The sequence below is a fragment of the Ambystoma mexicanum genome, chromosome 1p (assembly GCF_040938575.1).
Source record: "Ambystoma mexicanum isolate Mex_15411 chromosome 1p, UKY_AmexF1_1, whole genome shotgun sequence".
Lineage (NCBI taxonomy): Eukaryota > Metazoa > Chordata > Amphibia > Caudata > Ambystomatidae > Ambystoma > Ambystoma mexicanum.
Genome location: NC_090921.1, coordinates 1,285,496,247 through 1,285,520,357, shown reverse-complemented (window position 1 = coordinate 1,285,520,357; position 24,111 = coordinate 1,285,496,247). Strand labels below are relative to the sequence as shown.

The 24,111-nt window shown below is 46.3% G+C and overlaps 1 protein-coding gene across 4 annotated transcripts in view; it reads right to left on the bottom strand.

Moving 5' to 3' along the window:
- Nucleotides 1–24,111, bottom strand: part of LOC138452925 (carnitine O-palmitoyltransferase 1, liver isoform-like) — a 1,293,714-nt gene that overhangs the window by 677,905 nt on the left and 591,698 nt on the right. For all 4 annotated transcript variants that reach the window (XM_069605291.1, XM_069605282.1, XM_069605298.1 and 1 more), the window contains exon 11: nucleotides 4,301–4,489. In XM_069605291.1, coding sequence (XP_069461392.1) covers nucleotides 4,301–4,489 — 189 coding nt within the window. The remainder of the gene's footprint in view (nucleotides 1–4,300; nucleotides 4,490–24,111) is intronic.

Below are 24,111 nucleotides of genomic sequence, written 5' to 3'. Positions count from 1 at the left end.
ATGTTTTTAAAAGCATGTTGCATGTACATGATTTTACTGGTATTTTCATAGTATTCACTGTACCGTTTAATCATGATTCACCATCGAAAGTGTTGGGCAAGATTGTGTGCAGTACCCTTTGGGAGACAACAGCAATCGTGACCTCCTGGCAATAGGAACCCAACCTTTGGTATAAGTCTGCACTAAACAGGTTGGTAGTGTGGCTGAGCAGCCAGGCTTATCTCAAGAGGGGTCAACGTGAGCAGTAATGCTGGAACTCAGAGTTTCACAGTGGCAGTTATTCAAATAAACACTCATACTCAAGGTTTCTTGATTAAACAAGTATTAATGTATTTAACAGTCAGTTATATAAGCCTTCTTCAGAAGGGAGCAAAACATGTAACCATTATAATACACTTCAAAACACACTCTTAGTTTCTCTAAATCAGATGATACCTATTGGGTATGGCACACAGACACTTCCTAAACACTCAGATGACAAATAGCTAGGACACCGTGGATGGACACTGATTTGGCACTGGTTCATTTAGTGCAATACAGAGTTTAGGTGGAAAGGATAGAATAGAGGAATAAAACAAAGGTTAACAAATAATTCATCAACAGGCAAGTACTTTTTAAAACCTTCCTTGGCGAAAGTGTTAAAGCACAAAGTCAGAGGCAGAAGAGTCCCTCAGGGAGCCAGGACAGTCAATGTTGGTTGAGCAAAGTCTAGGGGAGCTGAAGATCTTCTTTGCAGGTAGGTAAAAGTCTTGCAATGTTTTTAGAAAGGTTTGTAGAAATAATATTCACTTGAGGGACCACTAGCTGGGAGGCTTGTGAGGGGCAAAGCTGTAAGCAATTCTGAAGAAGTAACCAAGACAAGTCTCAACTGAGAACAAGTAAGGCTACACAAGAGGTAAGTCCTCTTAGGCTTACAGTACCTTTGGTTAGAAGAAATGGTTCCAGATGGCTTCTGTTCCTGTGTGGCTCAGTAGATCCCATTGTTCCTGTGCCTCAGTTGTGGGGACAAGAGGGAGGACTTCTGGGGACTCCTACAACACAATGGGAAGGTCGGCAGCAGCAATGGGCAAACTTCAAATCAGCTGCACTTCGCGGTTTCAGCTCCTCGCGTCTACAGCAAATAGCAACACTGCGGTTCTCGGATACCACTTCAGACTTTCCTTGCATCTGGGGTCAAGCACTCTATTGAGGTGGCTCAGGCTTGGTCAGTCCTGCTTCAGGGAAGTCCGGAGTATCTTCCTGGTGCTCGGGTCCGACTTAAAAGCGATTCACTCGATTTGGTGTTCCTCCCTCCTGGCCCTTAAGTTGCAGCAACAGCAGCAGAAGTACAGCCAGCTCTGAGAGGATGTCCAAACGACTTCACTTTGGGGTTGATTGGTCCCACCAACCCAAGGGGAGAAGTCATCCTTGCTGGGCTGCTCTAGTCGAAATTAATTCGGAGCTACAGCACAGCAGCAGGGCTTCATCAGGCAAACCAACAGTCCAGGAGTTGCAGCAGGCGTTTCTTTCAAGTTGTTCTTCGGATTCCTTCTTCCATTCGTCAATTCTGCCTTTCAAGACAAAAAGCCTCGCCTTTTATGCAGGTTCCTCCCATTCATTCCAGCCTACCTGTCAAATCGCACAGCAGGCTGGCTGTCCTCGAAGGACAACCAGCCGCCCAATCGCCTTTGGGTGCATTCCTGTAAACAAGGGGATTAAGCAAAGGGAGTTTTAGGGCACCTCCCTCACTTCCTGCCCCTGCCAGACATATTGGAGCTAGAGGCGGGCTTCACTCGTGAACACTGCCAAAAACAAAATGAACAAAGGGACCAAATCTGGTTTGGCGCGCAGAGTAAATCTCAAGAAGGATATTTCCAACCAGAAGTGGCGAAAAAAAACGACCGGGGCTATTTTGATGAAATGGGCAACCATGGATGCCTTACTGCAGCTGTGAACAGTAAAAACACAACGGTATTAAAAATTAAACCACTGCCACCAGCCATTAGTTGTAGAAAGGGTAACATAAAAATGTTACATGAGAAACTAAAGAAAGGGGATACGAAGTAACCCCTCCAGCACCCTATGGTAAGATGGTATGTGCTGGGTCTAGAAAGTTACAAAATGTAAGTAAAGTCAATTTCACTTCACTGCTCTTGGAAACAGTAGTTTCACCAAGAGAAGGTATTTAAGCCATTGGGAAATCTGAGAGACTTCCCTGTACCACTGCACTGAAGGTGGTGTGTGTCACAATGTAAAGATGATGCCTTTGGAGTTTGTCAGACTTCAAAGTCAAAAGAAACACAGAGTCCAAATCACAGAAAATACCATGAGAGAGTGGGGAAAAGGTCTCACTCTCTCCCGGTTAGAAATTAAAAATTCCTAAAGTCCAGCATATCATGTCAATGTAATGAATTCTCTGGTTTCCATTCAAAGAAAGACCATGTGCATATAACAACTCCATGGTGGAGTTAAGAGAAGTAGGTGTTATCTCCTGGCTTCACTCTTGCTTGAGCCAGTCATCCAAGTTGGAATAAATGGGAGACCCCCTATTGCCTCAGAATTGCAGTGAACACTACCAACACCTTGTTAGAGAATCGAGGGGCCAAAAAGAAACCAACAGTAGAACCCTGAACTGAGTTGTAGGAAGCTTTGATGAGCCAGTCCTACCAACATTACAGCAGAGGATGATATGCCGTAGGAGGTTAACACCCAAGCATAGCTTTTCATTGTGGGAGTCTTTAAGTCTACATTTCTAGCTTCTTGCAAATAGGAGCTACAGAGCTCCCACATTGCCACTGCAACCGCAGCCGCTAGGAGATGGCCTGACTGCATCAAAATCCTGGTCTTCTCAAGACCCCAAGGCTAATGTTGGGTGACTCCAGGACAGGGTCAGCAGGCATATAGAAGCAGGACCGGTGGACTTCAAGAATGCTCCCCTCTAGAACAAAGATCAGCCGGTAGAATGGAAAGGTTCCTTTTTCCTCGGACAAGGATACCTGAAGGCTCAGTGACTTTTCCAGGCTCCAGAAGATGTAAACAACAGAGCAGAACTTGAGACTGCTTAGGCGAACTACTCTATGGAACGTATGCACCTAGTATATGTCTCTGGTGTTGATAAGTACACCCTCAACTCAGCAGTGGATCGCTTCCCTTCACCAGCAGTCCTCAGGCATCCCTCCTTTAGCCTGCTTCCCCTTTGGATTCTTGGATTGCGCAGTCGACTCCCAAATGACTTCAGATCTCCTTACACCAATAGAAAGACCTGCACCGTTCAAATAGGGAAGTGGGATGTCCAATACTGGACAGCCAGCTCCCTCAGTAACGACCCAGCAAAAATGACAACACTTTGGTTTAAATGTGCAGCTGCATCCTCCTACCCAGTTCGACGTTCTTGCGCAGAGCGCTCTTACCAGGCTTCTTGCAAGAATCCCACAAAATAATAAGAGCATTTGGGCCTTTTCGATATTGTAAAGGAGGAAGAAAGCCAACAAGGACAGAACAAAAAAGAAATATAACAAAGACAGGGCTTAAAACATAATGTTTAGCCATTCTCAATAAGCATGGTGATGTGGTCACCTTGTGGTTAAAATATTTAAGGTTTAAGGGGGACCACTGCCATGAGCCCACTAGTATTGTACTGGAAAGAGTAACAAGTAGGCACGCAAAAAAGTGAAAACAATTTTGCCCTGCAGTGCTCTCCACAAGGAAGTTGGTACTGCTACTCAAAAAGGTTTTAAATGGGGGGGCAGAAGCCCCCTGCACTGGTAGCCAACAACCAGTGCCTCCAAATCAAATGGGTGAGTTAAGCCAGGGACTCAAGTTGAAAAAGACCGCCCTCCCAAAAAAATCAGTCAAGCATATAACACAAGTTATGCAGATATCCTGTTGTCTTATTGAAATATATGACGCTGTAAAAAAGAAATGATGTTCAAGCAGTCATGCACTGCCAGAAAGTCACTCAGGCATACTGTCATGGACTAGCTCTAGTGTACATTGTTTATTTAAAGTCTTGGCTGTGGAACACACTCAACCTTCAAATCATCATTCAATCACCTCTGAATCCCGTCACTTACGCGCCCTTACCACACTTGTTCTGTCACATGTTAGTGGTAGTGCACAAGGAGATACCTCAAAGAGGGAAAGGGCACAGGAACAATATTAACAAAAGAAACAAGTTAAATGACACTTTCATATGAGAAAGGGAGGGTAAGACACATAGCCAGATCTGGAAGAGTTACAGGAAGCACCACCAATGAACAAAAGATAGAGGCAGTATCTCAGCACAAAAGGCAAGCCACATGGAAAGAACCACCTCCATTACCTGTCATAACATTTCCCATGCAGCAGCGACTTGGCATAGGCATCCAAAGATGCCACCGGGTCGTCTGTGCGCAGTCCCTGCTCAGTGTCATCCAAAGTCACAAAGAAAGCCGCCTTTTCCACCAAGTCTAGAGAGGCGCTGTTCTTTCCAATCCGGAAATAAGACTTTCGGGCATTGGCCCAAGTCGTCCTAGGAAACAGAAGAATATCCTGTGAAAGAGAACAATTGCCCATTGATCGAAATTGTGCCTCTGATTAGGAACTAAAAAGCAACAAGTTAATGTACCAAACCAGCACATAATGTAACCAGAGTGAAAAGCATTGCTGCCTAAGTATCAACACTTTAAAATACATATAACTAGAAGAGATGGCACTGCTGACTTAAGAATGTATATGTACAATCAGTATAACCAGGCAGATAAGTCTGCAAGAATTGAAAGCTCAAAGAATTAAATCTGTCATTTAAGTGTTAACCACTGTAGTGACTAACCAAAGTCTATAGCCCTCGTTACCCCATACTCATGGAGGATGTCTGCCTAAATGGGGACATAACTGGATTTTTTAAAGGAAAGGATAACTGAACAGTGAAAATAAGGCACAGGGGAGGAGGCCGCCATGTTCACTGCCACCCGAACTGACTTTGTATTCCTGCTTCACCCAGCAGTCCTTTTCCATTGGGCTGCGTACTCCCAGATATCTAGAGAAATTTAGCGGGGAAGGTGGGTTGAGTGTATGGAGGAAAGGGTCCTATGGACTAGATGAATAGCAAAACAAAAGAGGTGATGAATCTTAACCTCTGGCACTGCTGAGGGCAACCTTCCAGAGCATCGTTCTTCGCCGGCCAAGCCATTACAAAAGGGGAAAGACAACATGCAAATCAGGCTTGGTCGCACCCTCAAAGGAACTGCTAGGTCACATACCTTCTGAACGAGGCCACACGCCTCCCCAAACATGCTTTGGCCTTATTGGGAACTTTTGCTTTGTCACCCGAGTGGGATGGGCATGCGCAGACGTGGGTCCCTTTCCTGCTGGGCCTCGAGACCCAAGCTACTCCTCGCTGATTGGGCCCAACAAGGCTGAAACATGTCTGGGGATGCTTGTGGTCTCGTGAAGAAGGGATGCAACCTAGCAGTTTGGGCTGGACTGCCCCTATTATTATACTTTATTTGTTTTGGTTTAGAAAAACCTTTACAAAATTCATTTTCATTACAAGGTTACACAGTCAAAAGCGTAACAAAACAGAGACAAAATTACATTCTCACTAGAAAAAGGATAGTATTTCTCGTATATCTAACATAGTAAAAACCTATACCAAAACATTTCATTGATTTACACATCATTGCTTCATATTCACTTAATTACAATCCAATAACAAATAATCCTCAAAGCACTTACACAGTAAGAAAACCAAAGCCAGAAACAATAAAGGAAGAAATTTAACAGTTTGAAAACGGAATGAAAAGTCAATTTAAAACAGAGCACAAACATTTCTCAGAAATGTTGCTACCCTGATATTCAAATTGCCCTTGCTGTTATGTAACATTTTGTACCAAATTAATTCTCTATTTACTTCCGCCTTGTTATGAACAAATTGCGCAAAGTATAGGAGCCTTTTTTCCCCTCAGCGCCAAACATACCGAAAGTATGTGTTTCAGGTCCTATTGGCTGAACAGTACATCGAATCGAGAGTGTTTGGTTAGTGGGCAAAACATTGAACCTAAAATGCATAACATCGTCACGGATTATTTTATTTGGATATTTTGTTAGGTAACTTTCCATCCCTGGTAACCATTTATTTACTGCACACACTTGTTGATACAATTTTGTATTCAATATCGAATTTTTCATGTGGATCCAATCAAAGCCCAGCACGCTTTCTTTAACCCTTCCCGGGTTATTCCTGAGGGAGATAGTTGAGATACCCATTAAAATCAAGTTTTTGTTTATATCTTCATTTAATTCCACTATGAAAGGATTGCATATATCACGACCTGCATGATAGTATAACGAGTTAATCTCAGAAGAATTACATTTCCTCCATAGCGTCATTCTTTTCCAGGTCACGAGTGCCTGGAGCGAGTTTAGACCCATTTCATACTTGATTAAGTTGTACGGAATACATTTAGGTAAGTAATACATTACAGATTTCCAAATGTAGCTTTCTGCCGCGGACCACACACTTTCACTGGATAAGGAGTGAAATTCGGCCCCGTATATTAAACGGGGGATTACTTTTTTTGTATAAAATTCTCTAAGCGGGGTCATAGAGAATTTCCCAAATCTTACATCTAGAGCCCGCATTTGTGAAATAGCTATGTCGGCAATACGTTTCAATTGTGTCCTAAGTAGGGGTGTGGATTGTGCACCAGCTATAGAAAAACCCAAATATTTAAACTCCGATTTTGCTTTGATTTTGATGTTCCTGGATACCCAAGATAACACATTTGATTTCTTGTTCTTCCTCCCTAGGCGCACAATCACTGTTTTGTCCTGGTTCACTTTGAGTGCAACAGAGGTAATAAATCCCTCAAAAGCTCTAAGCATACGTTGGAGTCCAACCTTAGTGGTGTCAATAAGGAGGAAATCATCTGCATATGCCAACCAGGACATACACATGTTTGAAATTCTCGGTGATACTAGTCCCCTATTTAATAATGCCGTATTAGCGCCACTAACATATAGGTTAAAAATAGTGGGGGCCAATCTACAGCCTTGGCGCAGTCCATTGTGGATGGTAAATTGATCCGAAAGGGTACCTGCTGAGTCCAGTCTAACTTTCACATCTGTCTGAGAATAAATTGCCTTTACTCTGTCTAGCAAAATTGCAGGCATATTTAAAGTTCTTAATCTTATCCAGAGTATATTCCTGTCCACCAGATCAAATGCTGAACTCAGATCCATAGATGCAATGAAGACCGAGGTATCTGCCTTTTTCATTGCCTCAGCTCTTAAACAGTACAGGATCAGCCCCCCACATTCAGTCCCCATATTCCTTCTAAAACCAAAATGTCTCATATCCAAAATATGTTTTTCATCGATCCATTTCTGGATATCTCTTAAAACAAGTGAAGAGGATAGTTTGGATTCCGGGTCTGCGATGGCCATTGGCATGTAACTTTTTGGACATAATCGGGAACCCTTTTTAAATACAGGAATGATAATCGATACCCTCCAAGACGAAGGGAAGGACTTAGTCAGTAATATATTGGAAAACAAGGTTGACAATATTTTTGCCCATAATTCGGGCTCTGACTTCAGAATTTTGATGGACATGTTATTGGGGCCCGGTGCTCCCGAGTTTTTGGATTTAACAATTAGGTTTTTTATGTCCCTTGTGGTAAAATTCAGGCGCCAATTTATTTCCTGATTCAATGGGGCCCCGTCCCGCTCCTTAATTGGACCGAACATGTTTGAAAAATGTCCCTTCCACGTGGCTTCGTTGATTGGATTCACTAATAACTCTTTCTGTGGTTTATCCCAATTGTTTATTAAGTACCAGAAGTTTCCTGATGTTGAATGGACCAGTTTTTGTACCTTTGTTTGGCTTTATTAATTCTGTCCACCATAATTACGAAGGAAAGTCCCGATTTCTTAATTAGTCTAATTTCTTTTCTCATGTCCCTCTTTTTTTTCTAATTTCTATATCAAAATTATGGGATATATCATTCTTCCGTTGGTTGTCCCCAGGATTAGTATCACCCAATTTTGCCACTGCGCTACCAATATAATTCGTAAAATTACTAGCCGTATAGGTCTTATTTCTCTGTAATTCAGTAAAATTTTCAAAGTCAGCTACCATTAAGCCAGTAAATTGTCTACTTTTTTTCCCCGTCCATGAAATACGATTCCCTGTGTGATTGACATTTATGTTGTAATTAAACACAGTTTTGGGTTCATTAAGAACAATAGTACATATTTCCAGCGACAAGATACAATAATCGCTAAAGGGAGTCTCAATGCAATCAAGTTTACCCGAACGATAGAACAAGTCCCCAGAGCAGATAATATGACAATGCATTACTTACCTTAAGAGCATTTCTGATGGTTGTATCTGCTTAGATTCACATGCTGTGCATAGGTCCGACATCCAGTGGTCACTGCGGAGTATTGCATTTTGTTTTTCGTAGTCGAAAAGGGGACGTCGACAAGGCGTGTCTGTAACACTATCCCTATAGTGACGTGCGTTGTACCCACAATCCCTCACGCGTCGAGGTCCCTCTGTTTGTATTTTTCTGCCCTGAGGGAGCCTTCTAGACGTGAGTGAGTACAGAAAAGAGAGAGAAATATAGAAAAAGGATGTCTATGTTCCTTCCATCCGAGCGGGGAGGAAGGGTGGGCGCATGTGAATCTAAGCAGATACAACCATCAGAAATGCTCTTACGGTAAGTAATGCATTGTCTTCTGATCTTTGTTAATCTGCTTAGAATCACATGCTGTGCATAGACTAGCGAGCAGTACCCGGAGTTGGCGGTGGGTTATGAGAAGGAACAGTAGAGAAAAGATGTCTTAATACTGCCTGTCCCACCTGGGAGTCAGATCTAGAGTGTGCATCTAGACAGTAGTGTTTTGTAAAGGTGTGCACAGAACTCCAGGTAGCCGCTTTGCAGATGGACTCAAGGGGAACATTTGCAATGAATGCTATGGACGCCCCCGTGCCTCGAGTAGAATGTGCTCTTGGCCTAAAGGGCAGTTCTCTCTTAGCAAGAGTATAACAGAGAGTGATGCATTGAACAATCCATCTAGAAATAGTGGACTTTGAAACTGCATCCCCTTCTCTTCCTGCTGCCACCGAGACGAAGAACTGATTAGTCTTCCTCAGTGGTCTGGTTCTTTCCATGTAGAACATGACCGCTCTGCGGACATCTAGTGTGTGCAGAGTCCTTTCTCCCAAGTTGGAAGGATTCTGAAAGAACGCTGGTAGTTCTATAGACTGGTTTACGTGGAATTTTGAGATGAATTTCGGAGCAAACCTTGGGTGAGTGCGTAGAACCACTTTATCTCTGTGAACTGTAACAAAGGGGTCTAGAACAGAAAGAGCCTGTAGTTCACTTACTCTCCTGATGGCGGTGATAGCTATTAGAAAAGCAGTCTTAAGAGTGAGGTCTTTAAGAGATGCTTTGTGCATGGGTTCAAATGGTGAGCCCATGAGTCTGATAAGTACCACGTTAAGGTCCCATCCGGGAGCTGGGTCAGCTATCAGGGGGTGTATTCTCTTTACTCCCTCCATGAAGGCCTTTATAACAGGGATCTTCCACCACGACACTGAGTTGGGAAGTGGTGTATGCAGAAAGTGCCGCTAGGTGGACTTTAATGGAATTGAACACTAGACCTGAATCCAATAAATGGGTCAGGTATAGAACAATATGTGTGGGAGAGCAGTCAATTGGGTTGATGCTCTTTCCTCTGCACCAGATGACAAATCTCTTCCATTTGCTAGAATAGCAGTGGCGAGTGTTAGGTTTTCTGGCTTCCCTGAGGATGTCCATGCATCTCTGCGGGAGCTGTAGATGTCCAAATTCTATGATCTCAGGAGCCAGGCTGCTAAGTTCATGTTCTGGGGGCATGGATGCAGAGTCCTGCCCCTGTCTTGTGACAGCATGTTGTACGGGCAGGGGAGTTTCACTGGGGGAGATAGAGACATCTCCAAGTGAGCGAACCATGGCTGTCGGGCCCACATTGGGGCCACCAGTATCATGGTTACTTGTTCCTGGTGCATTTTGTGCACCACCTTGTTGAGAAGGGGAGTCGGGGGGGGAAAAGCGTAAACAAATTTCCCTGACCATTGAATCGACAGACCGTTCCCCTTGGATTGGTTCTGGGGGTACTTGGAGGCGTAACTTTGGCATTGTGAGTTCTCCAGGGTTGCGAACAGGTCTATTTCTGGGAATCCCCATTGCGTGAAGACGTCGAAGACGATGTCTTCGTGCAGTCGCCATTCGTACTCTTCGGGCAGGAGGAAATCCCTGCTGAGTTTGTCTGCCAGCAGATTGAGTTCCCCTGGTACATGTTGTGACAGTAGGAACATATTCTGTTTCAGAGCCCACTTCCATATATTTTGGGCCAGTTTGGACAGTCCTGGAGAGTGGGATCCCCCCTGCTTGTTGATGTAATACATGGCTGTGGTGCTGTCTGTAAGGACCATCACTGTCCTGCCTTGTAGGTGTTCCTGGAAGGCTTTTAGCACCTTGAACACCGCTAGAAGCTCCAGAAGATTGATGTGTTTGGATGCTACGTTCGGAGTCCACTCTCCGTGAGCAGTCTGATGGGATAGGTGAGCCCCCCATCCTGTGAGGGATGCGTCTGTGGTTAGAGTGGCTTCCGCCGCGGGTGTGACAAAGGGTTTCCCTTTTTCCAGGTTTTCCTTTGTCCACCACCGTAGCGAGAGAACTAAGGCCTGCGAGACCACCACTAGATCGTCCCATAGTCCGCTGGCCTGACACCACTGGCTGTTGAGCCACTCTTGCATTGGGCGCATGTGCAGGCGGGCGTGAGGTACCAAATAAATACAGGACGCCATCATGCCTAGCAAGCGCATAGCTTTGCGTACCGTCACCTCTCGACCGGCCACATATTGAGGGATCTGAAACAGCATGTTTTGGACCCTCTCTTTGGAGGGGAAGACGAGGCCGTCCTTTGTTTGAATTAGAGCCCCTAGGAATTGTTTGATTTGGCTGGGGTCTAGGCTGGACTTCTTTTCGTTGATGGAGAAGCCCAACTGGAACAAAAGGTCTACAGTCTTTTGGGTATTGGAGAAGCATGTTTCGTAAGAATCCCCTGTTATGAGCCAGTCGTGGAGGTAAGGGTAAACTGGGATGGACAACCTGCGCAGGTGGGCCGCTGCCACTGCCAGCACCTTTGTGAATACCCTTGGTGCAGATGCTATGCCGAAGGGTAGCACTCTGAACTGGTAGTGTTTGCCCTCTATCATGAACCAGAGGTATTTTCTGTGCGCTGGCAACATTAAAATATGAAAGTATGCATCTTTCATGTCCAATGTTGTCATGTAATCTCCCTGTGATAACAGTGGGATCACTTCTTGTAAGGTCACCATACGAAACTTTTGGGGTTTGATAAACTTGTTCGCTGGGCGCAGATCTAATACAGGGCGCATGGTTAGATCCTTTTTGGGTACAAGGAAGTACACTGAATAAATACCTTCCGTTACCTGAGATAGAGGTACGACCTCTATGGCTCCTTTTTCCAGCCGTTGTTGTACTTCTTGGAGAAGGATGGCAAGATGTTCCGGTGTCATGCGACGTCCCCTCGGGGGTTTGTATGTTGGGGAACTGTTGAATTCGATGCGGTATCCGTGGGCTACGGTGGAAAGTACCCAGCGGTCTGACGTTATACCCTCCCATGCTGGAAGAAAGGATGTTATCCGGCCCCGACCGGTGTTGCATGGGAGGGGACGCGAATCTTCGCGTCACTTGGTGTTGTTGGGGGCTTGGGAGCCTCTGGGGGTGGACCCCCAGCCTCTTCCTTTGCCCCGGCGCTGGCCTCTTTGGCTGTACTGGCCACTATTGGTCTGGAAATTGGTGGCAGGGTACTGTTGCTGCTGGTTTTGTTGTTGGCGTTGGCCACGAAAAAAGCGTTTGTTGCCATAGCCGCGCCTGGTAGAGGGCTTAGAGATTTGGTCAAGAGTTTTGATAGTATTGAACTCTTTTTTAGCCATCTCCAGAGCCTCATCCACCGCTTTCCCGAAGAGGTTTGAGTCTTCAACAGGTTTATTTATTAAAGACGCCTGTGTCTCCAGTTTGAACCCTGAGTTGCGCAGCCATACGTGGCGTTTTAGGATTATTCCCTGAACTAGGGAACGTCCCGCAGTTTCTGCCGCATCCAGAGAGCTCTTTACAATACTCTGGTTGACCTGGGTTCCTTCGCCAATAGTTGTAAGCAGGCGTGTACCTAATGGTTCCGGCGCTTCTTCGGCGTCTTTGGGCAGTTCGGCCCACTGCGCGTCCGCATAGCTAGCGAGCAAAGAATTGTTGTTTGCAATTCTTGCCGAAAAGGCAGCCGTGGATGTAACTCTTTTTGCAAGGGCATATAACCGCTTGCCCTCCTTGTCAGGTGGTGCCTCACTGATGGAAAGTGGTACCCCTGCCCTCTTTCTTGTGTTGGTTACTACCAGGGAATCCGGAATGGAATGTCCCCTGATGTACAGCGGGTCTGAGGGTGAAGAAGTGAAAAGTTTTTCAATTCTAGGATTGACCCCTCTGATTAGTGAGGGTGTGGACAGCGAAGGGATGATTCTTCTCTTCACCGAAGCGAGGAGGGGAATGGTCTGACTGACCAGGGGTTTCTCCTTAATTACTCTTTCCACAAAGTCTAATTCAGGGGAGAGCTCCCCAGTGTCCAGTTCGAAATGTGCTGCTGCTCTGCGCAACAGGGCATTAAATGTGGGCTGATCGTCAATGGGAGACGTGTTTCTAATAGGTGAATTGTCAGGAGGATTTAGGTTCAGGACATCAGTGTCGGAATATATTGATGGGGATTGCCAGGGGTGAGAAGGTCCTTCTTCTGGATTCTCTCCGAAGCCTTCTCCTACCAAGTCTGGGCTGTCTTCCAGACCTTCCCCCTGGTTCCGTCCCTCTTCCTCGTCCATAAAATCATCCTCTTCCTCAAAATAATGTTCTTCCCCAGTGAGGTCATACACACTATGGAAGTCTGAGGCTGTGTCCTGGTGGGGATTGACTAGTCTCGGAATTTTGCCCCTGGGGTCCTCCTGAGGCCCTTCTCTTATTCTCTTGGGAGTGGGAGGGTTCTGGGTATTCATAAACCTCTCCATTCTTTCCATGCAGAGATGGAGCCTTTCCATGGTTTCATGGGGTACCCCTGAGCGGTCTAGCGGGGGAAAATTGGTGTCTTGTAGCTGAAAACGGCTCGACCTCTCCCACAACGTCGAGGAAAGTGTCCTGTCGCCCTCCGAAAAGCCTTCAGGTGTGTTGGGAATCCCTTCGACTGAAGGAGATCGTCCCTGTCTTTCTTTGGGCATTTTCGGCGTGTCTTTCGACCTTTGCGTAGCGCTCGACGAGTCTTTCGGCGTACGCTTGTGGGCGTCGGCTACCACGATCCTCGCCAAGCTCTCAGAGACTCGTTTGTCAGGGGAGGGCTGTGGTTTCGACGTTATGGGTGTCGATCGCTCTACGACGGCATGCGCTTTCTGCTGATGCGCGCCGGCCGATGATTTGGGGGCGGCACCCTTATTTGCCGAAAGCCCAGTCGCTGGTCGCGGCTGCGGTTGCGAGAGGGGCTTCGAACCCGAACGGTCCGAGGAGGCCGCCGGTGAAACCTGCATCTCCTTGGGCGCTGATGCTCTCTTCGCCTTCGACGAAGAAGAGCCATGGGTTGTGTGCTTATGTGTGGTCTTGTGTGCGTCAATGTCGCCGGGGTGTTCATCCCCATAAGCAGGGCGTGAGCCGAGCCCGTCGGGGCCGGGGACAGACGACGAAGCGCGTGTGCGCTCTCTAGGGGGGTTTTCGACTTCCGTAGCGGAGGTTGTGGTATCACGTTCCTCGTCACTGTCGGAGGTAGCGACGGTGGGTGGAGCGTCGGCCTTCGACATAGCGTAGGCCGCCCACCTCTTGACCCTACGGTCTTTTAGAGTTTTCGGCTTAAGAAGCCGACAAGCCGTGCAACCTTCCTCTTTGTGATCGAGGGGCAAGCAGCGGTTACACCGTGAATGCTTGTCCTTCCAAGTAAACTTGCCCTTGCAAAGCGGGCAAAACCTAAAGGGTGTCCTCTCCATAGCCGAGGCAATAAATCGTGATAACCACCCCAAGGGAAAGGAAGGGGAAAAGGAAAGGCATTCTCAGAAAAGAACCAGAGATGTCCCACGACCCCCACTCTCCCTACTGTATTTGGCCTGCGAGGCCAGGCCACGTGTTCGGCAACGCCGAAGGATCTCCTCCGCTCGTCCCCTCCGTCGAAGATCTTACTCGGCGGATACAGCTTCAGAACAGCGTCGAGGGGGGGATCGATATGTTCTATATTAATATAGGAAAACGACCAAAGGTCGAGGAGATGAAATCTGCAATGTCTCTCGAGGAGCTCCGCGTAAAGGCGACCAGTAGCTGGGCGGAAAAAAACAATCTGAGGGACCTCGACGTGTGAGGGATTGTGGGTACAACGCACATCACTATAGGGATAGTGTTACAGACACGCTTTGTCGACGTCCCCTTTTCGACTACGAAAAACAAAATGCAATACTCTGCAGTGACCACTGGATGTCGGACCTATGCACAGCATGTGATTCTAAGCAGATTAACAAACATCAGAAAGTCAATTATTGATTGACAGCCTCTAGCTTTCCAAGTTGGCAGATTATTTACCAAAATTTCCAAGCCCCACGTCTCGGCAAAGTGAGACCACAATCTCCCCCTACACAATTGATTATCACCACCTAGGGGAACTTCCCCCAACTTACTAATCAAAACGTCCCCATTGAAGGAGTCCCCATGAATGACTGCATTGAGGTCACCTGCGATCACTATCTGGCCAGCTGTGTTAATTGCCAACCAGTTCTGTATAAGGGATCCTAAGTTGCATAGTTCCAAGCGCAATTGCCTATCCGATAACTCAGGCGGATTCCAATATGAGTTGACCAACAAAAAAGGTGTGTCCATATTATTGTACAGTAGTGAGAAGCCCACAGCCAAAAAGTGATGCGCAAAAAGCCATTCTCCCCTAATTATAGGGTTCAAATGGTTTTTCGCGGCAATAAGGCCACCTTTCGGGCGACCTCTACCTCCCCATTGTGCACATATAGAGGATACCGTATAACCCTCCCAACATAAAGGGACCCTTGACCAAGTTTCTTGAATGAAAAGTAAATCATATTATGCCAGGTCCCTCATTAAATTCACATTATGTAGGAGATTAACTAAGCCTCTCGAGTTCCAGGTTAACAATTTCAATTTACCCTTTACCTTGACTAAAGAGGCTTCCCTAATTTTTTGAGGCTGTCAATGGATTCTCTCAATGTAAGTGCGAGCCATCTCCAGTCCTGTGTCTCCTCCTTTTCCCTCACTTCACCCCTAACACCTTCCTCTTTGTTTGGAGGATCCTCCTTCTTTGATCTGCCAGTATTTCTTGATGTCTCTGTTAGATAGGAGTGAGTCTGAACATACTCAAAGATATCAAAGCCCCTACGATGAAATTCTTCTGCTTCTTTCATCATCACATTTCTGACCAGAGGGGATGGTATAACTAGACGGACATAGTCCAGCCTTTGCCTGTGTATATAATTCACCAGAAAAATGTCAGTTGATTCAATCAGGCTTAAATTTGGAATCTGACCCAGTAGGGACAGAATGTATGGTCGATTGAGGGAAGTGAGGTTCTGATCTGCAAATAGTGTAGTCAAAACAAGGCCAGGTAAGTCTGGTCTCAGCGGGTCCTTCAGATCAAGTATCTGGTTCGAAAGAAGCTGATCCTTCTCCATTAACTCCTTTCCCCTCCCCGGGTCCTCTTCCCTCCCTCCCGCACAGTATTCTTCATATGAATCCAGCCTCCTATGGTTCTGTCGCTGTTCGAACCCATTTTTGGGAACCTCCAACTGTTGTTTTTCCCTTAGCACTCTAAGGATATTTAAATAAAGTGCCTCATCATTGACATTCTGATGACTTGTCCCTTCCTGTTTCCGATTCTCCTGCTGAGCCTGATTTTCCCTCTGAGCCCCCCCATTCTCCTCAGGGCTCAGTTGACGTGGGTTATTTGCCCCCCCCATCCCTTCCATGGTCCTGGACAACAGGATTTGAATTACCCGTGATCAAGTTCGGGTTGGATTCCGTTTCATTTCCCTGAGGGATTTTCCAGTCCCAGGTGCCCACACCCTTAATTATCAGCAATGGGGATCAAATTCCTTACGGGGCCCTTATTAGTTGGAATTTCATTTGTCTCCTTCTGCTTACTTTTAGTCTTAAGTCCTTCCCTTCGAGTAGCATGGTTAGACTTGTTCGCTATTACAAGCGGCCCAATGCTAGTCATCACTTCCTGCTGGGGAGCTGCATTGAAGATTTCATATACCTCATCCCTTTTTTTATTTTTCATTACTTCACATAATTGTTGATTACCCTGTGTGTATTCATTATGAGTAGCTTGGTCCTTCCCCTTGTTAGTGAGCCAACAAATCCCCTTCAGTGATTTTTTTTTCTGTGGTTGTATATTTACTCTGGGTGGGAATTCCTCATTCACTTCCCCCTGAATAACATTTCTCAAGAATTTTCTAGATGTTTTGCCCATTCCACCATTTTTGTTCATATTTTTCTTGTTTTGCCATTTTTTTTTAACCTGTCTTTTCGACATTTTAAGTTCAGACATTTGACCCCCTGACCCAATTGCCCCAGTGCTTACATCTAGACAATTTGGGTCAGTATCCTCCAACAAGATAATTCCCTCCCCCCCTATTGAGTCAGATGCATTTTCTTGTGAGCCATCTACCAGAATTATCTCTTCCGTAAGAGCCTTAGTAGAATCCTCCACCCCGTTCTCCCCTTCCCTCTCCGTAATTTTCATCTGAGAGTTAAGGTAAACTTCTGATAATTTATCAGGTAGCGCCCTGAAATCAATGGACAAGTTATTCAAACATTCCGTTTGCTTACGCAATTCAGACAAGATAAGGCGATTAAAAATTGTCATCATTACAGTAAATTCCGAGGGAGAAGAGTCAGTGCTAGTTTTCGTTGAATTCTCCTTTCCCAACGTACTGCCATTGGAGAAATCTAACAATTTGTCATAGTTCAATTTAACCTGCACATCCTTATCAAGGTTTTGATAATTCTCAAACTCCATATTTGTATTAATTTCCATCACTTTGGACTGAGTAATATTCGCTATATCCTCATCTCCGAACAGCGTTTGAGAATTATCAATACTGTCCTCAGACTGTTTCTCGAGAAGAGAACGTTCTTGGGCAATTTTTAGAAATTCAGCCTCTTGAGAGGGGTCAATATTATCATCCTGCTGTTTTTCCTGCGAGGAATATAGTTGTGCACATTGTAGTAATTGTACCTCCTCCTCGTTCGCTACCGGCAGCGGTAGCGCAGCTGCACGGGCCAAACTTGCCCTTCTGGTACTTACTGCCAAGAAGAAGTCTGTCCTTGCATCTTTGCGGGGCGGAAGTTTTACTTTCCCCATTACTCGATTTCTCCCGTTTATTCCCTGCAGCAGTGTACCCTATACCAATAAGTGAGCCCAATCAGGCTCCCTGAGACCTACACCCACCTGCTTCGTACACACTTCTTCCCAGATGATTAGTCCCCCCCCCTCCGCCAGCCGAACAGCCCAACAGCCGCACTTCCGAGCACTTCCGGATGCACGCGCGAGATGCGCGTGCACCAGTGCTTATATGGAAGTGGGCTGGCTGTGTGTCGATAGGCCGGCGGTAGGCGGGTCCTTGGGCGTAGCTAGGAGGGAAGGGAGACCAAAATAAGTAACACTCCTTCCGTGAGCGGGACCCGCGGTAAACCCGCAGTCAAGTTAAGGCAGGGAGGGAGAAATGAGCATAAATACCCTCAAGTCCACAGAAAGAGTCTGTCCCAAGAGTTGCGCGTTTCGCGCGACGAGGAAACCTCGAGCTTCAGCTTGCTGACGCCGGTTTCGAAATTCAAGCCGCAGCAGCCAATGCAGCCCAACAGCCGCACTTCCGAGCACTTCCCTATTGGGGCTAGACCAAGCCTGATGATTTGCATATGGTCTGAACGATGGTCTGTAGGGTTGCTAAGATTCATTCTTAACCTTCCAGCCATCCCCTCTATTTTTGCGATAGACTAAATGTACATTAGTATAGTGAGTAACGCTTTCATCCTCCTAAATCCCATCAGGCCAAACTTAACCCATAGCACTATAAATGAAAGAGTAATGTTTACAAAACGCCATGGGAGAACCCCAGGTGGCTGCTCTGCAGATAACGTTCAAGGAAATATGCCTTTTAAATGCCAGTGAAGTTGATTTAGCTATGGCTTCTTGAGTTTGAACCCTCTTTGGAGTAGCAATCCAGGATGCAAGCTAACATCCATCTCGCAAGAGGCTGCCTTCTTCCTCCATTAGTAGCGAAAAGCCAGTCTTAGGACTGTTCATCAAATTAGAAAAAGGGCGTATGCCACAGACGGGAAAGGCAAATAGAGGATACTATGCTGAATTTACGGGGTTGCCCTCTGGAGTCTTGCTACCTCCCTTTTGGAGTTCCGGCTCTTTGCCCACCAATTCTCTTTCTTCCTTGAAATCCTACCATGTGCTCATTCCCAAAGACAACTCCTTTAGTCCGTCTCACTCTTTTGCTACCCTTGTTCTTTGCCTGCACTCCGTTGATGTTCCACCATGTACTCATATCTTCACATGTCCCAAGCTCAGCCTTTGAAAGCTCCAGCTTCACCCTGAAAGCCCACTACGATGTTGATTCACCTTAGGCCTTCCATTCTTCTCACTTCTCTCCCAGATAGCAGCTCTGTCCACATTTCCTCTCTCCATTCAGCCTCCACCTTCCTCAAACAGATGTTTCTCATCTTCCCTTCTGATTGTAACTTCTTTTCTCCAACTCCCTTTTTTCATCTCCCCTCTTCTCGCCCTCTTCTTCCCACCAACTCCTAGTCTCCTCATCTCATCTCCAGCCACCCCCAAATGCACTCCTCCTCCAAAAACACACACTGTCCTGTGAAAACCTTTCCCTCATATGCAAGTCATATCCTGCCCACCTGGGTGTAATGGGCTTCAGGTGTGTTTCTCCATACCCAGTGAAAATATCTTTCTAAAGATCTTTTCACTGAAAGGTCGCTTTAGCAAGACTACTACTCAAAAGCAAACTTTCCCGCCCCTGCCGCACACAAGTGCGCACATGGCCTGACAGGCTCTGCGGGACCCGGAAGCGCACAGCCAGGAGAACGGAGAAGTGTATGGGCGTGTGTGTGTTGGTGTGTATGTTGTGAGTATGTATGTGTTTTGGTTGGGGGGCTGGGGTTGAGAGATGGGGTTTCGTGGGTGTGTGTGCTGTGTGTGTATGTGTTTTGGTTTAGGAGGGCCAGGGAGGGTGGTGGGGCTGGGACTGAAATCCTGAGGGTGGGGGCAGGGGGCTGAAAACCTGCGAGAGAGGGTCGGGGGTGAAAGCATTTTAAAGATCTCAGGAGAAAAATACCTTTACAATGACGGTTTCTCGATCAAAAGAAAATCGGTCAAGGCAAGTTGGCCTTTTTCTGAGGCATCCATGGTGACCGTCTCTTGGTAAGGAGAAACCTGAAACAGAGCTCCCTGGACGAGATGCTGCCGAACACCAGACCACTGTATCGTCCAACTGAACTCTTTGTTGAGAGAGATCTTGTCTGTAAAGTTCCCCGATACTTGCAGCCACCTCGCATCTAGGAACTCCTGGAGAGGTCTCATGAGCAGTATGCAGAGGCAGATAAGGTTTATGTAGGAGGATAACATGCCCAGAAGAGACTTCATGGATCGCACTGTCGCTGCCTGGGCCGAGGACAAGCGTGGCACTTTGCATTGTATAGTTTTCACCCTTTCCTCTGAGGGAGAGGCCAAGCACATCACAGTGTTGAGTCGTGCACCTAGGAAAAGAGCGTCCTGAGATGGCTTCAAGCAAGAATTTTGATAGTTTATGGAGAACCCCAGCTCCGTCAGCAGACATACGGTCCGCAGCATGTGCTCGCTTGACTGGGACCATGAGCGGGCACGCACCAGCCAGTTGTCCAGGTAGGGGTATACATGGATGCCCTGCAGAGGAAGATGTGCCGCCACTGGGGCCAGGCACTTCGTAAACACCCTCGGGATGACTTCAGGCCGAAAGGCAGAGCCTTGAACTGGTAGTGCTGACCCTGAACTACGAATCGCAGGAACTTGCAGTGCTTTTTGTGAATGGGGATATGGAAGTAGGCGTCCTCCAGGTCCTACGTCGTCAGAAAATGTCCCTGCTCCAGCTGGACAAGCACATAATGCAACGCAACCGTCGGAACATTTGAGACTAATTACTTGTTGAGAATGTAGATACAGAATCAGCCTCCAATCCGCCATCGAACTGGAAAGTATCTGGAATATACTCCGGAGTCCCGGGGTCGCTGAGGGACAGGCTCTATTGCCCCTTTCTGTAACATGGACCGCACCTCCTGCAGAAGTTGCGGTCTGTGTAGTTCTTGCCACTGAATCCGAGTCATACGAGGACACCTGCGTTGGAACTCTAAGGTGTGCCTATGTCCGAGAGCGTCCAGCACCCATCTGTCTGTGGTGATCTTTTCCCATGTGCTGACGAACTTCGCCAGCCGGCTTCCCACTGAGGTGCACAAGTGGGGGCTCAAGCCACAGCCGGTTCAGGCCTGCGCAGGTAGAGGGGGGGTGTTCTCCCTTGCGGACAGCGCAGCCACTTAACTCCATTGCCTTGAGAGCACCCCCTGTACGCTTGAGTGTAATAGTGCAAGGGCTGTATGTAAGGGGTACTATGACCTTTGAAAAACTTCCTGGCTTTCCTCTGGAGGAGCAAAAGGACGAGGACTGTCACTGCTGCAAGGTTCCTAGTGAACGTGCCATCTCTGTGTCGGTCTTTATCGCCTGCAAAGACTCGTCAACTGCCTTTCCGAAGAGGTTTTCCCCACTGAACCGCATATCCAGCACCTTTGTCTGAACGTCCTGGCGGAAATTTGTAGCCTTCAACCAACCTTGACGGCGCAGCAATACCCCGTTTCCAATCTGCGAAAACCTGCATCTGTGAGGTCCACTGCCACCGTGATGGTGTGATCCGAGGTCACTTCACCCTCCTGAAAGAGTTCCAGGACCTCGACCGTCATATCTTCGTGTAGGAAATCCAGGATAGGGCCCAGCTTGTACCGGAGTTCCCGGTCAAAACGGCTAAGGGGTTTGCTGCCTTGATGGTAGAGGCTGCCATGTAAATTATCCTCTTTCCCATTTCATCCCGCTTCTTCCACTCCTGGTCCGGAGGTCTCATGGCTGCCGATGACTGGTTCACCAAGCATTTCCTAGCTTTGACCGAGACCACCGAATCCGGCGAGGGCTGACATCTTAGGCACCTAGGCGCTGAGTCGGGTATCCTGCACTTAATTTCCAGTCTGTCCCGTTTCGTTGGGGATGTACTTGGATTCTTCATACGGGCTAGGCCCTCTTCCCAGATGTCGTCCAGGAAGGGAACAGACATGATGGTCTTCCTCCTAGACTTGCGTTGTTGGTACAGGAAGCCCTCCTTAGTCTCTTCTGGGACTAACAAACAGTTCCGAGGCCCTCGAGATGACCGAAAGAAAAGATCCAACTTTGTCCGGAGGGGGGGCCCTATGGGGCTCGGCCGCGTGCAGAGTCTCTCCGTCCGCGGCGATGAAAAACTCATCCTCGTCAGTACAAAAAGCTGAGTGTGTGGATCCGGAGCTCCGGTAGGAGTCTTGTCACAAGGTGGTGGTGGCGGAGGGTTCGGATATTGCTTCCTAGACCCGCTCTCTTTCAGAGTTTTTTTTTTGGAACTCATTTATTAAGAAAACTTCATATTTCAAGAATAAACCACAAGACTAATATACAAAAGCAAGAACCTAAACCATTGAACATATTCAACAAATTCGAGGAACTCCATCAATTAAAAATAGTAACATATCAAATATACTAGCATCAAAAGGAGGGGAAAGCAGAAGAGAAAATAAATCAATAAATAAAATATACAAAATAAAGGTTTTAAAAAGGAGGCATGGGAGGAAGAAGAGACAACCAGAGCTCAGGACATACCAGAAACAATAGTCACAATTCATATAAAATAATGCAACAATATCATACATTCTCAATATAATACAAGAAAATTACTTATTTAGATGCATATTTCTGCCCAAACGCACGACTAATTCCAAGTCAAGTTCAGGAATGACCCCCAAATATTTTGAGACTGAGCTCTTTTTTTGCACAGAAAATACCACTCTCTCAATATTGCAAACAGTATACATCTCTTGCATCCAGCTGTTCCAATTCAGAGACCGTGCTGCTTTCCAATCACAGAAAATCAATTTGTTAGCAACTGCTGCTCCTCTCAAGGCCCAGGTGATCTGATTCGTAGACGAGTCCTCAAATATCTTGGTCTCTCCCAGGATGAGAGTCGCAAAGTCATATTCCAGGTCTTCACCAAGCACTTTATTCATCACCCTAGCAATCCCATTCCAAAAGTCTTTCAACCTCCAGCAGTCCCATAACATGTGTTCCAACAAGCCTTGATCCAAACCACATCTCCAACAAGTATCCGACTCTGCCAGGGCGTGCTTGACTAGGCAGACTGGAGTCTAATATACTCTATTAAGGATTTTAACTTGGCGATCCTGCTCGCCTATGTTCAGGGACGTCTTTTTGATGTTACTGCAGATGCCTCTGTAGACATTTCCTCCTTCAAACTTGCCGACCAGGCCAACATAATCTCCGAATCCGGTTGAGGGTATCCACTTAATATGATGTACATTTTGGAGGCCAAATGATCACTACCACCAATCATCCTAATACTGGACAATAAATCTGAACTGTCCAACAATAGCAAGTTCACAGCTCTTCCCAGTCTCCCATATTCGCCATACGAACAGCCTTCCAAGTTGAATCCATTTTTAAGTACTCTGAAAGACTTCCATCTCGACCCCAAAAATAACTATCCAATTTTCCTAATCCCCGCAAGGAGCCAAGTATTCCAAAGCAAGACTTATCTATTTTAATCATCGGGTTCAGCCATATTGAAGAAGGAGCTGTCTTTCCAGGAGACACTTTTTTGCAGCCTCAAACACACCAGGTAGATCTTAAAAAGTCTGTTAGTATTGAACTGTTGCCACGATTCACATTGGTAATGGAAAGAATAGCCCAAACATCCAAAGGACCTGCCCCTTTTGCCTCCGCAGTGACCCAATCATCATGTCTTTCCAACAAGAATGGTAGAATAGGTCTACGAGTGAATGACAGATGGCATCTTTTGAAATTTGGTATGTTCAGACCACCCTTGTCAGAAAGAATGGCGTTGCAATTTCCAAAGTTTCATTCTGGGAATCTTATTCCATATGAAAGCCTGGATCATGCTATTCAAGATGTTCCAATCCAATTTCCTCACCGGGAGTGGAATCATGCCTAAAATATAAGTACGTTTCGGCGTCAGCATCATCTTTATGGCGTTAACTCTTCCACCTAATGACAGATTAAGAGTGCCCCACGGCCTATTTCATGTTTCATTTTTTGAATACATATGTCCAAGTTTACTTTCATCATGACATTCATATTCTTGGTGATCCAAATGCCCAAGTACTTCATTTTTGATGCACACCATCTGAATCCATACCTCTTGACTATTGCATTGCTAGTAGCATTTGAACAACGCAGCGCCTCCGGCTTGGACCAATTGATTTTATAGTTAGAAAATTGGCCAAATTCCTCAATAAACCTCATCAGTTCACATATTGACGTCAAAAGATCCTGCACCACCACCAAGTCATCAGCATATAACCAGAGTTTCTGACCGGTTCCATTATAGTTGACCCCCACAATCCTGTCCTCCGACCTTATTGCTTCTGCCAAAGGTTCTAAAGGGATCACTAATAATAATGCGGACAATGGACAACCTTGACGTGTACCCTGCTGCAGCTCAAACCTCAATGAGGTTTGACCATTAGTGTTGATCTCAGCTGTTGGACCATTATACAAAACACTCAACCAACTTTCCAATCCAAAATTAATTTGCCCTATTGTATAGAACAAAAATTCCAACCTCACCCTGAGCTGAGGTTGACTTAAGACAACAAAGTGCTTGTAGCTGCTTTCGTCGACTGTTGACTCGGCCTTGGCTGAAGCCTTATCTGGCTTCAACGA